Here is a 17,122-nt window from a genome sequence, read left to right as displayed (position 1 = left end):
TCCCACCAATGAAGATTCGGATCCCTCCGAAAAGAAATATATAGCATAGAAATACATCACATTTCGACCTGATGACTCTGTCACATTCTTTTTCAGACAGCCTTAACGCTTACACTTAGATTACACATTCAAAAATTCAAAGATTTCTTTTTACTAATATAGTCCATTCGTATCATGTGTAAAGCCCATCTAATAGGTACTTACTTCTGTTTATGTATCGAAGTACAAGTACCAAAAGCTTTTAAACATTCTTCGGTTTTCGTACATACAGAGTAGACCTCCTGGCCCGTGAAACCCCGTTAGTTTATTACTTGGTTCATTAAAACTACGGGGGTCATAGAATAAATTAAAATAAATTGGATCGTCTTAAGCAAAATATGCTGGGAAATTTAATTATTACAGTAACGATAAAAGTTTAACCGTAATTCACTCACTAAAATAATAACTGTTAGTTAATTTATTGTTTAATTATTTCATTAGATTTTAGATTAATATTATCACGACATTGATACATACATAAAATTACAATTAACTCATTTTTAATTAGTTTGTAATCAGTAAAATTATATGAAAATTAAATAAATTAAGTCACATGTACAGGTACAAATACGTAGGTATATTTAAACTACTATATTAATTTTAAGTCAATATTTCAGTTTTTTAGTTCAACTACATACATACGTTTATTTGCTCAAAATATCTGTGTGTGAGTTTTTTCGTTGGCTCAAAAACTGTGAGCGTTTGCCTTTTTGGCTAATACAGCGCTCCCGTGGATAGTATTGGAAGTAAAAGTTTTCAGTATTAGTTTCAAAAACAGAAAACATTTAGCTGATAAAATTAAATTATTAATAATAAGTAAATAATAAAGATTTCTTATGAAAGTATAAATAGAAGTTGTGTAGTTCTTAAATCTATAAATAGAAATCTCTATAAATTAAACATCTCTATAAGTAGAAATTCGTTTTTTCAGTACTCGACAGCTCAGGTATCAGGATCCACTACACGCCAGCGCTTCGGGCTCATGATGCTGCGTTGTTAGGAGCCGGTGTTGGTATATCAGCGCTTCACATGATACCGCCTAAGCAGAAGAATTACAGAACAGTGGGGATATGCAGCCAGGAATGTACTAATAATGTGAGTTTTAGTTCTCATCACTACTTTTTTCCTATAATTTTTATCCCTATACTTTATTTAGTCAATTTTTATGCTACAATATATATGATTTACATAAAATAGTCAAAGCGCACCAAAAATTGAATATTATACCGATTAAGGTGTTCTAAATCTATGGCACTTACATATAAGTAATTGATAACCACAATCAATAGGAAAATAAGTCTGTAAGTAACATTTTTAATTAATAGTATGCCACATTGGCTAAGTTTTAGGTAGATTTAATAAATATAATATAGAACTTTGTTGAAAATATGTATCTTAGCCGTATTTTTCACAATGTTTTTCTTCAGCAGGATGTAGTCAATAATTTAAATTTGAAAATAAGATTTGAATTCCAATATGGGCTTCCCACTACCGAATGTCAAACCGTTGTTTTCCTTGTCATAAGACGAAGTTATTTTGTTTGTATAAATGTTATATATATACAGATAATCCAATTTACATAGGAAATACAAACACCATAATATTTTATTCATATTTATTATTCTTTTTCAGACAATGCCAGAAGAAGGTATCAATATAGTTTCAGTGTTACTTCACGCACACGGCACCGCTAAGAAGATTTCTCTTAAACATATCCGAGGCACGCAGGAATTGCCAAGAATTTCAGAGGTAAATATCGTTTGCAATAATCATTTTTTTTTACAGTATAGGAGTAGCAGACGAGTATGCAGTCCACCTGATGGTAAGTGGCTACTGCCGCCCATGGACTACTGTAATCAACCCCAGATAGGATTAGATATTCCTACCTGAGGTTGGCCACAGATGCGGTGCTACCCCTGAGGACTAAGCTGTAACGCCTCGGAAAAGTATGTCTCCCTTGCCACAGAATTTATAGTTATAAGGCAGGAATAGGATTTGAATGTTTTGTAATATTAACGCCATCTGTTGATAGATGTGGTAACTTATTTATGGAGTATAACGCCATCTGTTGGCAGTTTTTAATAATTACATTGTTAACATGAGGACGTAAGTTCCCTTCGTTAGTTTTTACAAAGTTCTAAACAGTTTACAGAGTGTACAATAGATGGCGCTTATTACATTTATGTACTTTAATGTTATTTTAACTTCGTAGGAGAATTCATACGACGCACGTTACCAACAATCTCGGATTGTTCCCGGCGGCAGAAAGTTCTTAAGAGGCGACACTTTGATTACCGAATGTACTTATGATACTACCGCACGTGATAAACCGATTTTGGGAGGATATTCTGCATCACAGGTAAGAATAATTACTATAACTATATGTATAGGTATTTAGTTGGTAAAATCATTCATTTCGTATTAAGTAAGTTACTAAATTAATACGTTAATATATTGGTTATTTTATTGGACATCTGCAATCAAGTTGATATAGACATATGTAAACTTCTTATAAAAGATAACACAGATTCAACTAACTACGAAAGCCGATCTGCATTGCCACTCCTGAGGAAGTGTCGAATAAAGCAGCCTGTAGCAAACTGCTATTTTATACCGTATTCGCTTTATCTATGAAACCGCAATAAGTACCACAGTTAAAATTTTCACAGTGTATTTCCTTCTGTCACTGCTATGATTAATCATAGTCAATTCAGCGAGGTAATGCTGTTTTAGTACCTATCTTGGGTACACTTCCTCGGGACAGTGATTTGGCTCATTTAGCTTATTTATAAAATTTTAGTGTTAATTTTAATAGTTTTAGTTTAAATATTGTTTAATTGTTTTCTAAAAATTTTATTGTAATTATTCCTTTGAAAAGTATTAAAAATGTAATAGCTATTTTTATTTATTTTCAGGAAATGTGCCTCTCCTTCATACTATATTACCCTCGAACGGAGCTCGCCGGTTGCTACTCGATGACGCCGGTCGTGGAATTCTTCCAAACATTCGGTGTCAAGGAGTTTTATGGCTTGAGTATGATGGATGTGGAGAAAATATTCTTATCATCAGGGTATGTTTCATTTTTCATGAGTTTTTTTTATCTAAATCAATCATTTATCTATCTAAATCAAGTTGGATTTTTGGTCTAAGTTTAAGGTAACTGTTGTTTAATTATTCGGTTTCTAAAACTTCGACTGACTACATACATTTTAAGTTATTTTAATGTGACAGAAACAATACCGTAGTCTAAAAGATGTACGAGTATTGTCAATGGTTATATACACATTATGTTTTTCTTTAGATTAACTTATAAATCAATATTAGAAAAAAATATTAACAAGTTCTTTAAAGCTATCATTTTTGCTGTCGTCATTGCGTACAGCGCCCCTAGCGACAAATGTTAACATTCATTTGGGTGTGACTATCATTTTATTATTCCGTGTACATAATATTTATTTTAAACATTACGTGTGTTATTTTATATGTCTTGAATTTGATTACAGAAACCTAGACGGTCTGCCTCCTCAACTCGAGTTTGATATCAAACAGAACAGCGCAGATGAAGCGATTCTGCAAGGCGATGACCAGGGTGTGGGCTTGATGAGTAAGTGAATTTAAAATAATGTAATTTACCCTGACGTATAAAACAAATAGATTTACATTCCTAGTCTTTAAAGTTAAATTGTACCTACATATAAAACTTAGCATCCATTTATTATTTATGAATATTTTTATTAGGATTTTCCAGACTTACAGATATAGGTTACCCCTGAAACTATTTTAAATGAATCAATCGCTGAATATTAATTATATTTATTCACTCAGGTATCTAATATTAATTACATTTAGTCACTCAGGTAATCTTTAAACGTGAACTTAATAATTTTTTGACTGAATAAGAACATGTTTTGATAATGTAACATTGGCTGGCCTAAAACCTTATATGTAAACGCCTCGCTGCATATTGACAACATTTTTAGCCATTCTAATTTTGACAACCCTCAAACTGCAAATTGACTTTGAAAACCATAAAACTGTACTAATAAAGCCCATTTTATTTATTTCGAAAAAAAATATTTATTTTATTTCCATTTAATTCAGACATAGTTCATATTTTGTTAGTACATATTTACATTGCACTTAAAAACCTATTAGTAAAATTTAACATAATCAAATAAAATAACAAAGTGAACAATAATTGTTTTTTTTTTTATTAACAAAATATGTTTTATTATTATTTCCAGAGGGTCTAGTTATCAAGGATCCACCAGAGTTCCGTAACAAGACGTTCATGGCGCACTTGAACGATATGGCGTGGTCAGAGCCGCTGCTCACCGGACAGATCGAGAAGACACTATACTCAGGCTGGCATATGACCTTCTGTAAGAAACGGGATAATGGATGGGGCGCTGTGAGTGGAAAATTATATTAATTTTAGATATAGGAGTACCATGTGGAGAACTCTGAAGGTGGTAGAACCTTTTGTGGTTCGACTCCGGCAGCACCACCGCCACACCTATTTCTGCCTAATAACAGCAGTGCAGAGACAGACTTTTCCGAGGCGTTCCAGCTTAGACCTTAGGGGTAGCGGCGCATCTGTGGCCGACCTCAGGTAGGAATATCTAATCCTATCTGGGGTTGATTACAGATTCTAATGTCCATGGGCGACAGTAGCCACTTACCATCAGGTGGACTGCATGCTCGTCTGCTCCTATATTATAAAAAGCAGAGCATGCACGGGTCTCTTGTCACAATGAGAAGCATTAGGCTATAGAACTATCTTTTGTGTTAAAAAAAAAACTAAAAGTTGAAGGCGCATAATTATGTGAATGTTGAAAAACAGACCGCTCACGTAACAAACTGAAATTCATAGTAAATATCATTCTTAATTATAAGACTGAATAAAGATGCAAATAATTGCAAGCCCTGACTTAAATTATTCAGGTATGAATGAATGAATCAATCAATCAGTACTTCGATATAACTAAACCATGATCTTATGTTTTCTTATTTTCTCCACAGCTGATCCAAATCCAGAACTACCCGAACTACACAGAACTAACCAACAACGACACATCAGAGAAGTCGTGTCACTACAAAAGTGTTATACTACCTTCCGTAACGAAAGCAAATGCCGCCACAACGAATACTGTAAGTTGGCTAACTCTTCTAACTTTAACCACAATATTCATTGCTCGGTAAGGTTCAATCAATCAAAAATACATCGGAGCCAATGATTTAATGTTGTTTTTATCGTTATTTTTGTTACTTCAAGTTATTCGTATTTCGAAATTACCGCTGGTATTAAATATTGTATTTTGCAAAGGCAATGCAAATTTGTCATATCTAAGTATATCACGTAAAACTGTTTTTGAGCCAAATGTAATGAATAAATAATTATATTATATTTTAATAATATAAATGTAATTAAGGGTTGCAACAGACATGCTACTTTTGTGCGGGTGATTTTTGTTTTGGCGATTGCGTTGATGTTAGATAGAGTGTCAAAAAGAAGCTAAATAATCTGTCGCCAATATTAAAAGTAGCAAGTCTGTTATGGCCGTAAGCGAACGCCGTGTATTTCGATACAACGCCGTCATATGTAAAGTTATTTTTGTGTGAATGTTTTGTGATTATCGTACTTATGAGTTTTTGCTCATGCAACTAGATTGTGAATTTTTCGTAATATCCTAAGGTGATGAATGATACCAAATGTATGGTATTAGTGTTTTTTTTTAATTTTATGTTGTTGTAGAATTCGGTAGGGACTGATTTTTGTATTCCTTTTTTGGATTTCTTATCGTTAAGGATTCCAGTGTCTTAAGACAGAATATCTTTATATTGATATTTTTTTACGAAAATTAGTACGTAATATTATTCGTATTTTCTATTACTTCAGAGTTACTTACGTGCAGTTATGAGTCTGGTCACTCTTAAGTTAAAATATCGTTGAATAATATATTCAGTTTCTAATAAATCATTTCAAAACACCTACAGATATAATAACAACGTAGGTATAATTCTTTATCTTTTGATTTTGAAAAGAAACATTGGTTTTAGTTTCTCGGGGTGTTAAAACTAATATCTGTAGAGGAAAAGTATCAAATCACTTCATTTTATGTTCATGAAATAAAAGTATTGTTTGTTTTTTCCTATCTGTAAGTATGGAGAACGTTATTTACAAAACCTGCTCGTACAGTCAATGGAAATTCTTGATTGATTGATCCATAGAATTGCTCAATAAAAAATAGATTTTTGGTATTTAACAAATATACTTGCAACCGACTGCTGTGAGAACACTCATAACCTACGTTTATCAGAAATAAAGCAGCTACCTAATAATTATTAAAGTTTACCAATAGTTTTCGAGATTGCCTTTGACATAATTTTAGACAATTCTACACATTATATTCTAGACATAATTTTAGTCTATTCATAATAATAGTATGGTGTAAGAAATAAAATTCTCATAAAAATAGTATAAAAATAGAACTATTTATCTCCGACACAGTAGGTTATTAGAGTATTTTCTTAATTATTTATTTTTATATTTTATGTATGTAAATACGTATCTATACATGTATCAATGTACAGAAGCCAATCAGATACTATAATATATCTAAAATATAACTGTTTAACCTTTGCTATTGTTCAGATCACTTATTTTTTACTTTTTTGATACAATACAACAATAATTTTAAAGCACATAATGCAACCATCATGTTTTTGAGCATCAAATACAAAATATAGATACTACAAATTTGTATTGGCTATGTCTGCTTGATCGAAACGTCACGATTAAATTATTGCTCGTTCAGAATTCGTATTCATATAATACGTAGCTATTTGGTACCACAGTATATGAAATTCAACCTCCAGTATTTGTAAACAACCGTTACGTAAACTGTCTTATAATTGTGGTTATGTTTCAATTAAATTTCGATGTTTACACTTTGAAAATATGTTGGCCAGTAATATAAATTACGCATACTGACATTTTATTGTCATATGTAAACGCCTTTAAACTATAAATCTTGAATTAAATACATATCATTTGCAATATGTATTATCAACTAAAATAATATAATTTAAGTATGTAATCTTCATATCTTGTTTAAATGATGCAATTATTAAAGTAAACAAAAAACAATGTAAATACATTTAAAGGTCCGTGTCCATTTGTATTTTTAATATTTTTTCAATTGTCGCATTATAATCCTTTTCGGACATAATCGGACATACATATCGTTTTTGACTATGCAATATAATCAAATTCACGTCATGAATTATTTCTTGCACAATCAAACATGCCGATGTTTAGATCAAAGTTATTAGACACGACGCGCAAGATTTATCGCAAGTTTAACCGTGCAATGCAATAAATTGGTATGATTAATGTATAAGTAAGTTTTACAACCAAGAATGTCGAAGTCTACTTCAAACTCGATCAAAATAGAAACACTCTTCAATGTTCGCGTGATCATCGATAATCGTTTTCTTTTAAGAGTTCAATGTGAACGTTCAAAAAGGGCTGTGCTTTGTAGGCTCTACTTTAAGGCCCGTTTTTACAACTACTACTTTATTTGGACTTTCTATCAGTAAATGGGTGGAAAGGGTTAATAAAATTTGTTGTATACAATCGTTTTGAAATTAGGCATGTATTTTTTCGTACTCTATTAAAAAGCTAAAAGGGCTCGCGCCTTCATGAAAATTTTAAATTTCAATTACTGTATAGTGTAGGAAAGTAATCGCAAATCTAAGTTTATCATTTAATCATGCTTAGATTGTAAAATATGTATTAAAAATATATATAATTGAAAAAAAAATAATGAAAGTGACATCAGTAAAATATATTTTTTCATAACACATAATAATACGTAGTGTGATAAAAAATGAAGTGTAGTTGTAAAAAGGGCAGTATTTTTTAGTTTTCGATTCAGTAAACGAACAATGTTTAAGTCACTGTTTTTAGATATAACTATCTATTGCATTTTGCTATTTTATTTATGATATGTCCCTTAAGGTATTAGTTGTAAGGATACGCTTAGTACTAATTAAGGTTTATTTATTTAAAAGTCAATATAATGTGTTTTATTACTTTGCATTTGCAGTTTTATTTAATAGAATAATTTCCTGTTTATTTAAAAATAATTAAAATTAACTATTGTCACTGTATTCTAACATATTATTGAGAAAATGTATGTACTATGGTCAAAACGCCTAATATAAATATTTTTGGCTAACCATACTCTATATGTAATTATTATAGTTAAATTATAATTATAATTAAAGGAAACCCTTAGTAGTTGTATCTTATATCTTATTACAGTATTTTGCAGGAATAATAATAATAATTTCGTTTCCAAAAATTGAATAACATTTAAAAGTATAAAAAAGGGAAAGAAATAAAATATGAAGAATACTATATTAGTGCACTTTATTACATAGAGAAATGTAAAAACAAGTATTTTTGTGAGCAGCACACGAAAGAGAGGTTTATCGTAACTTCCTTACTATCTCACTTCCTGACTAACTTAAGATAGAAAATTTTATTTTCTAAACAAAATGCCCAATATATTTTCTCATACACAAATTCATCGGTCTGCACTGGTTCATTCATGACATTGTAAAAATAAGAATAAAATCGAGTATTTTTCAGACTTTTAAGAACTTAACATACTTCTTTATCTCAATATCTTCGAATTGATCATCGTTTTCAAATTGAGTGACTTTTTTGTCTGAGTATTTCTGATCTGGATTGGACGTTGCTATGTTACCCTTATTTAAAGGGTCACCCAACACGTGATCAACTTGTGATTCTGGTTTTTTGGGTTGGTCATTAACAGTCTCAGTATTGGCGGTTTCAATTTTCTTATCAGCACTGCCATCTGTATGTGTATTCGTCGTATCTGTAGTTACACCTTTATTCTCACTGTCGAAACGGTTCTTGGCTTCAGCATCACCAGTTTTAGGAAATCCTCCCGAACTTGGAGTCTGATTGACACCAGCAGTTGCAGAATTGGGATTGGCATTTGCAAAAGCGGTATTGCCATTCACAGCTGCCGTATTACTGTTCTGCAGGTTTGTTTCGACGAAAGGATTAGGTTTTAGCGGATACGTTTGTGGTTTTTCCCTGTTGGCTTCATACGCTTGCCAGTTGATGAACCAGAAGGGCTGCTTGTCTATGGGCAGTTTGCTAAGCCGATCAACCAAATCTCTGTCACCATTAGCTTCGATTGGCAAACGTTGTGTAGTTTCTTCGCCAAATCTGAAAAGCGAAAGGTAATCATTTTAATGTTGTTTTTTAATTATTGTTTACTGTTGTTTTCCATTATTTACTGATTCACCGCTGTGCACAACCCTCAGGACCTCTATAGATAAGCTTTGTAAATAAGGTCATGTATATAACATCGAGCAATGAAAGGTTGTTTGACCGCTTAATCTCAGGTAGGTTGCAATATCGTTTTCAGCTCCCCTTGTAATCAAATAACTTGATTACGGTAACGCTTAAAATATTTTTATTGATTCCCACAAAATCAGCTCACAAGTCGTAAAACTTTAAAACGTTTGAGTAACGAAAAATATACATAAATACGCCCAAAAAACATCAACCTCTGTTGATAAAAAGCGATGGTGAATATTTATAATTTTGGCGGTTGACAAAATAAACATTTAAATGATGACTTGTTTAATGCTGCGTAAATACTTATCAATATACAGGACGTTTTACCTGTCTAGAAATACCCAAGATCATTAATCATTAAAGACTCGAGTGAGGAGGATAAACAGATATTGTCTCATAGATAACGTACTTAATACTTATGCATGTGTGTGTTAATGTCTGCTAATGTGTTAGTGGAAACGGTCTATGGTTTTTTTTTTAATTTGTATTAGAGGAAACGAGTGATTCAATGGCAGGTATTGAAATAAATATTTACCTCTAGTAACTACTAAGTAACTATTTATTAATCTGTGCTACTAATGAGCAGAGATGGGGTTTTAAATTTGGCCTCTTGCATTGGGGGTAGTTGCAGTTTTGTATGAAATATTTTCGGTGAAAATGACAAAGCTGTCAAGTGGGTTCTGGGGTCCAACGCCGGATAATTTGTGATCTATATGTGACCTCGTCTCTGCGTTTATATCCTAGTAAGCGACTTTGAGTGTAGAAAACGTCTTCTAACAATGGTAAGTGTAAATCGCAAAATATTTTATACACTAGATCACTTAATACATGCACCTTGACATCATATAAATTATTGTTCATTGTTAATTAATTAATAACGCGCTTGACCGCAGGTAAGTAAAAATTATCTAACTTAAATAAATATCTTAATTGGGAAACCAGTTTCCAACTAGAGAATAACAATGAGATAAACCGACATTTATAAAACGACCGCTTTATTCAAATGCAAAGGTATGTAAAGAGATCTTTTCGCGTAGACCTCTAATAAATTGGAATTTTCGAGAAGGGTTGTCGACACGCAGATGGCTGATCATAAAACACCTCAATCACATGATCCGTCATGGATTCCAGTACTCCATTGATCACTTATAGGAAGAATGGGATAATATTTACATAATAAGACCCGTACCCAGTTTTTTTATTCGGCCTTTCTCATTACATGATTACTTGGGAAAAAATAATGACTGATATACCATTATGATAATGTATGAAATACTTATATGTCCCGAGTATTTTAAACGTCTCCGAGTTACCTTCAGTGCCAGACAAGTCCTCGTCGCAATACCTTGGATGAAATGCTTTGATTACAGTGCAATACCGAGGATTGCGGTGATTCAGTTCAGTGACCCCAGGGAGATATGGTCTATAGAGGTACAGGCTACATCCTGGACCACCGCTGCGAGCGACCAATACTGGTTATCAATCTCAAACACCTATTTCCCACCTTTTCGGCCTACTCTCCACATGTTTAATTGCAGTGAGCGAGCAGGATTGAATTATCCTATGCCTCCACTCACTCATCTCTTTTTCAAGAAAAGGGTATTGGGTGACAACGGCCGAAGAAGTACGCTGTCCCGTCATGAGCAACTACCACCATCAAAGGGACTGCAAACACCTTTGCTATTCTATATTAAAATAAAAATAAAAAAACTAAATAAAAGTATGTAAAATAGGTCTTACTTATCTACAAGGCCACTGGGTGTGGTGGTTCTGTTGACAAGTTCAGGATATCCGATGGGTCTCGTGCCGGCGAAGGAGGGACGTTGACTGGACACCAGCATCGCTGACATCAGCAGCACCAAGGTTTTTATGACGACCATTTTCTGAAATAAGTATGTTTTGTTTATAAAACACACTATCTTTATTGTTTTTCAAAATGTTGGAGTAAGAAAACAATAGTAGCCTCGTGATATGTATTCAGTTTTACGCGTCGAGGGTCTAGGGTTCAAATCTCATTCATTTCTGATTTTTCCGTGTTATGAACTGTGGTAAAAAAAAATACACAATTAATCACAGTTAACCATCGTTGTGAACTATGACCAAAACCCTTCTTATCATAAAAGAAGTTGTGTCAGTGGCAAAAAAACTCGATCATCAACATTATTATAATATAACAGGTATGTAAGTTAACCGCAAATACTTAAAAGGATGTCAACTGCGGACCAAACAGGAAAAAGTGGACTTAACACGCACGCGTCTTCGACATTTTTACGATGCAATAAAAAGCTTGTAGGTATGTTTTGGGGAATCACTGTTATATTATTTACCTTAACCTACAAAATGGACTACAACTTACGTGGATAACGTGAGTCGGGAAATAACAGTAGAGTTATTTTAGACCTATACTAGCTGACCCCGCAAACGTTGTGTTGCCATATAAATAAAAAAATGTTAAAGGTGAACAACCCTTATCACTGAGAGGTATGAAAAATATATAGTAGCCGATTCTCAGACCTACTGAATATGCATATAAAATTTGGTGAAAATCGGTAAAGCCGTTTCGGAGGAGTACGGTTACTAACATTGTGACACGAGAATTTTATATATAGGTACCTAAGATTGGGCATATATTTAAGCAACGATAATAACCTTATACCATATAAAATGGCCTTGAGGTTGAAGGACCTTGGTCAAAAACTAGTCACACTATTCCGAAAAATACATGTGAGTTAACACACAGTTTGACAACAACTTCTTTAGTGGTAATATTATCTTTCTGTATGATTCTCCATGTCGTGGTATCATCGACCCCTAAGTTTCAAACTAGTTTAAAACACCCAATACCAAAAATGCAGAACCAGATTTAGAACCCAGAAATGTAAATATATAATTGCCTAATGCCTATCTAGAGGCCAAACCCGGAACATTGTTGCATGTTGATAAATACTTATAATAACCACTACATCACGCTACTCACCAATCAATAATAATAATATAATTATTTTATTGATATAAAATAAACAATAGAAAAACACTTACTGATCAAGTTACATCACATTCTATAATACTTATCTACGACTTTAAGAAGACATAACTTCAATAGTAGGTATTAATATTATCAGTAAAAAATTAAAATATTTACCTGATATTCTTAAGTAGAGAAGATAACGTATTACACAAATAATATTCATCAGGTAAATCTTGAGTTAAAACCACTAAAAATCATTAGTAAATAACGTATTATTCACTTATAATATTACAATATTTACTAGTAATTCTTAAGTTTAGAAATATTAAGTATTATGAGTAAAGAATATTATATTTACCGGTAATTTCTGACGTGTCCAACGCGTCCTCAGCTCGGCGCCACAGAACTGACTGGTTTGATTAACTTAAGTCTGTTTGCAAAACAAGTAAATATAAACTTCGCATGCATTTAGGGCGACATCACGTATGCGGCTTTTGTAACGGGATTTTAGATTGGCGTCAACTTGTAACTGTTATTGAAAACGTTTTGGAGATTATAATGGGTGATTGGGGTTGTTGACCAATAATGACAGTGATATTGAGTGAAGTGCTTTTTTCGTGCAGTTTTTTCGTAGTCTTAATTTTAGTTAGATATTATGTCGCTGGTGCAGTCTTTGTAAGTCACTGCAGTGGCCAGTCCCTCGTAAACTAGGAAGGCCGTGATTTATTACGATACTTTAAAGACAAATTGGTGGAGATTCGTACTTAAAATTAAAATTTGATACCAACAAATGACATGTAAATAATAACTATATTAGTAAAATAATGCCGTGTAAATCGAACGCGATAAAAAGAAATATACATTATGTCATAGGTGTACAGGTAGGGACTTAATATTAAGAGATAATAATTTTAGCAGTGTTATAAACATAAAGTAGCACGTGTGTAAAAGCCTTATCATTGATGATTTCTAAGAAGTGAGAACTAGTGAGGCGGGCGGTTCACCGTTACATTTTTGTTATAGGTCATAATCGAATTCATTTAATTTAATGATTGTCTGTATCTTAATTCCATTATTGCCGTTATAATAACTTAACAACTAGGCTGAAGTTAGGATCTAATTATATTATTGTTACGATGTATGTATTATTTTGTAAAGCTTTTTTTGAGTTGAAACTGTTTAAGCGGCAGTGATAACTATGGATTTGTATGTAACCAACTTCATATAGAACAGTGGTTCTTCCAATCGCCGATCATAGATTTATTGCTCCTGAGGACTAAGATGGACGCCTTATGCAATAATGTACTTAAGTCAAAAGATGATACAAACCTCTACGGTTCGACTCCGGCGGCACCACCACCACACTTATATCTGCCTAATAACAACAGTGCTAAGCTGCTAAGGTTTTAAGCTGCTAAGGTTTTAAGGGTGTGGTAAGGCAGACATTCTTTTTCGAGACATTCCAGCTTATTTCTCAGGGGAAGCGACGCATCTCTGACCGACCTCAAGTAGGAATCTCATGCTATCTGGGATTGATTAGAGATGTCCATGAGCGGCAGTAGTCATTCACCATCATGCTCGTCTGCTACTTCTATATTATTAAAAATAAGTTGGCCGTTACCAAGTCAATGTCAGTAGCATTACACTACATAAATACAACGAACACCCAAATTAAGTAACTACTCGTAGATACAAATCCTCGAAGTTATTTGGAACGAAAATGTATATTATGCATGGTATCCATTCACGTCGCATACAAACTTAACGTAACTTACTTGAAGTTAGCTGTCACTTAACTTCTCTGTCTCGTATTTGCACTAATTAATTTTCAAGCAACGCATTTTCTACTTGAATGAAGCTTGTGTTAAGTTGTGACTTAGTTTACGAGTAACTTGAGAGCGAGTCCATGCTAAGAATACTAATGTTTATGTAAATACTACGTTTAAGACTTGTGTTTATGTATTAAGAGTTTTTGAACTTTCTTAAACTTAACTTTTTTAACTTTCTTAATTTGTATCATAGATTAGTAAAAATCACTCAGTCCTAACAAGAAAATGTAACCGGTTTTGACAATTGAAATTGTCACTGTCATCTATTTTCGTGTTTGAAAAATATAAAAAAAAATGTAGTTTTTAGATCATTTACGAATGAAACGATATTTCTCCGCACTTTATCTTCGATTTCATGTTTCTGGGCCACATAACTGCACATGTTGGCATTGTTCCGCGTAAATTACACCATGGCAGCCATTAAATGGCCGACACATTCGTCAGCCGTTTAAGCCATTTAATGGCTTCCTTCAATTACAAGGCGGTGAGATATCTATACTTATCTATGATTTGTATATATAAGGGTCAATTCTTGCTTGTAAATTTTAAAATATTTCACCTCAAGTATTTGATTTGAAAATTTTCCTATAGGTACGTTTGGTTTGGGTGACAATATATGATTAAATTAGGTTATTCTAAATCTAATATGGCGATTTTGTTTATGAAGTGAAATTTCTTTATCTACGTATGGACGGCGTATTGAAGAAATCGTATAATAAAATTAAACGTATGAAAATTTAAATTAGTAAACCTATAATGAAACGATTCCATTAGTTTTCTAACTAGTACTAAATTATTCAGACTAAATCCACTACAATTATAATTAAATGCGATGCAATTGCAATGTCTAAATAAATAGAATTACTTCTCCAACAAGTTAATTTGAAGTTACAGTTTTGTGCAAATGTTGAAGAGACTTAAAATGTAATTTACGTTGAATCTGGCTTGGAGAAAATTGTTCTTGCTTTGTCATGCTTATATTATTACTGTAGTACTTTGTTTTCTAGACATGTAATTCTTGTATACAAATAAATAAAATTAAAGTGTCTGCTAGAAATGTTCAAATCATCCTTTTACTTAATGCGTATTAAAGTATATACGGGATCTTGTTCAAATAATTGTAATTCAAAAACTAAAAACCACGCTAAAATCTCACAAGGAAACTCGTCAATCCTGATCCCTGACAATCCTGATGAGGTAAATAGGATTAAAATATTTAAATCGTGTATTGTCATCGGTTCTTGATAATTGTTCAATATTTTAAATTAATCTGACCGCTCAAAGTGAGTAAAAATCGAGTTCAAAAATTCCGTTACATACATACAAATCAAGCTAAAACATAAAAGCGTGTTAAAAATGATTCTTAAATTTTTATCTGTCTGTTTCTTAGTTCCGGTTCATCTCCGAAACGGCTGGATCGATTTTGATGTGAATTTTACCGACAGTTAGCTGATGTTAATTTAGACTTTATTTTAGAAAAATATTTAAGGTTATGCGCAAAAATTCAAACCTTCATCTCGAGAGTATTTACACATTTATTCCACGGAAAACCATGGGGCACAGTTCGTATGTAATAATGATGGTGTTAAAACCGTCATACAGGTAACTCATACATGTAGGTTTCCTCATGCGGTTTTCCACAAATCTGTGGGTTTTCCTGTACCGTTGAAATAAGTAAAACTAATTGCATAGTTACATGAATTGAAATGAATCAGTAATAGTAGTATTATATTATCATTACTTACCCGCATAACTTTTTTGACATGTCTGTCAAATACAAACTATTATCTTTAGAATAAATTTAATATTCCTGGCCTCTTTAATCTTATAAATAAAATTCTCGTGTCACAATGTTAATAACCGTACTCCTCCGAGATAGCTTTACCGATTTTCACCAAATTTTATATGTATATTCAGTAGGTACGAGAATCGGCTACTATCTACCCCTTTTTCATACCCCTAAGTGCTAAGGGTTGTTCACCCTTAACATTTTTAATTTATATGGCAACACAACGTTTCCCGGGTTAGCTAGTAAATTATAATTGTTTAATCACTTTACATAAATAACTAAAAAGTGGTAAAACTCTTCATGGTTATATTGGGGAGTCACCACCGACACACGTATCTCTGCCCAACAAAGCTTTTAGTAATGTATTGTTATAGGTTATGGCAATAAATCTAAGCCTCGAATATTCCTTGTACAAGCTTGTTATTTAATCTAATAAAGCTTCAATAACTATTCCTTATTTTCTCTAACAATCCATTCTATAAAATCTTATTCTTTAAATAATATAATATCCTTCTTTAATTTATTGACTTTAAATGGGTATAGAATATGTAAATACGGGTAAAACACGGTCGTACTTAGTAACTTTAATGTAGTTTAAATTTCTTTAGCTTTTGAGCTTCGTAACTCGTTCGACTGCGTCACGTTCGAATACAATGAATAATGGACGCAAATCACGAAACGGGTCAACGAAACGAAGACTTTGTTTCACAGTTCGATTGGCGAGTGGTTTTTGGGGAAATTACGTTTTAACACAATGCTATCAAACTTACGGAGTTTTCTTAGTCAAAAAGCATTGATAGCTTAGCGGTTGACACTCGGTCTCTCGTGGGTCCGAGATTTGTATTCTAGGTATCTTTGATTTGTCGTAGGTATATGCGTGTAAGAAATTTATCAAGTAGGAAAGAGAGAAGGAAAACATGACACGGAAACCTACATACGCAGGACAGTTCTGAGAAAAAATTTCTCAAAGGAGTCTGACGTCTACCAATTCGCCCTTGGCTAACGTTGTGATCTATAGCCTACACCCCTCTTACTCTAAGACCTGTACCCAGCAGGAGACAGGACAGTGCTGGGTTCACTATCAAATGAAATCT

General features: G+C 32.8%; 2 protein-coding genes across 2 annotated transcripts in view; one reads left to right on the top strand and one right to left on the bottom strand.

Moving 5' to 3' along the window:
- LOC140753682 (MOXD1 homolog 1) overlaps window positions 1-5,536 on the top strand; it is a 108,867-nt gene extending 103,331 nt beyond the window's left edge. Inside the window, exons 8-14 of the mRNA XM_073088412.1 lie at window positions 971-1,134; window positions 1,672-1,788; window positions 2,252-2,398; window positions 2,955-3,109; window positions 3,543-3,643; window positions 4,284-4,450; window positions 5,062-5,536. Coding sequence (XP_072944513.1) covers window positions 971-1,134; window positions 1,672-1,788; window positions 2,252-2,398; window positions 2,955-3,109; window positions 3,543-3,643; window positions 4,284-4,450; window positions 5,062-5,241 — 1,031 coding nt within the window. The 3' untranslated portion in view covers window positions 5,242-5,536. The remainder of the gene's footprint in view (window positions 1-970; window positions 1,135-1,671; window positions 1,789-2,251; window positions 2,399-2,954; window positions 3,110-3,542; window positions 3,644-4,283; window positions 4,451-5,061) is intronic.
- Window positions 5,537-8,459: 2,923 nt separating this feature from the next.
- Window positions 8,460-12,913, bottom strand: LOC140753849 (uncharacterized). The gene is made up of 3 exons (XM_073088652.1): window positions 12,769-12,913; window positions 11,183-11,325; window positions 8,460-9,307 (listed from the first exon to the last, which is right to left on the bottom strand). Exons 2-3 carry the CDS (start codon window positions 11,320-11,322, stop codon window positions 8,695-8,697), a joined length of 753 nt encoding a protein of 250 aa, XP_072944753.1. The 5' UTR covers window positions 11,323-11,325; window positions 12,769-12,913; the 3' UTR covers window positions 8,460-8,694.
- Window positions 12,914-17,122: the final 4,209 nt, after the last annotated feature.

The sequence above is a fragment of the Epargyreus clarus genome, unplaced genomic scaffold, assembly GCF_041222505.1.
Source record: "Epargyreus clarus isolate Ecla_fem2 unplaced genomic scaffold, WU_Ecla_fem_2.2 ptg000027l, whole genome shotgun sequence".
NCBI lineage: Eukaryota > Metazoa > Arthropoda > Insecta > Lepidoptera > Hesperiidae > Epargyreus > Epargyreus clarus.
The sequence above is the reverse complement of the archived record's forward strand: the minus strand, read 5'-3'. Positions and strand labels throughout refer to the sequence as shown.

What these genes read in the sequence shown, in the direction of transcription:
- LOC140753849 (XM_073088652.1), bottom strand. Translation starts at nt 11,322, where the DNA reads ATGGTCGTCATAAAAACCTTGGTGCTGCTGATGTCAGCGATGCTGGTG. An exon ending in CCCAGTGGCCTTGTAGATAA is followed by an intron (nt 9,308 to 11,182) that starts GTAAGACCTATT and finishes TTCGCTTTTCAG; the next exon opens with ATTTGGCGAAGAAACTACAC.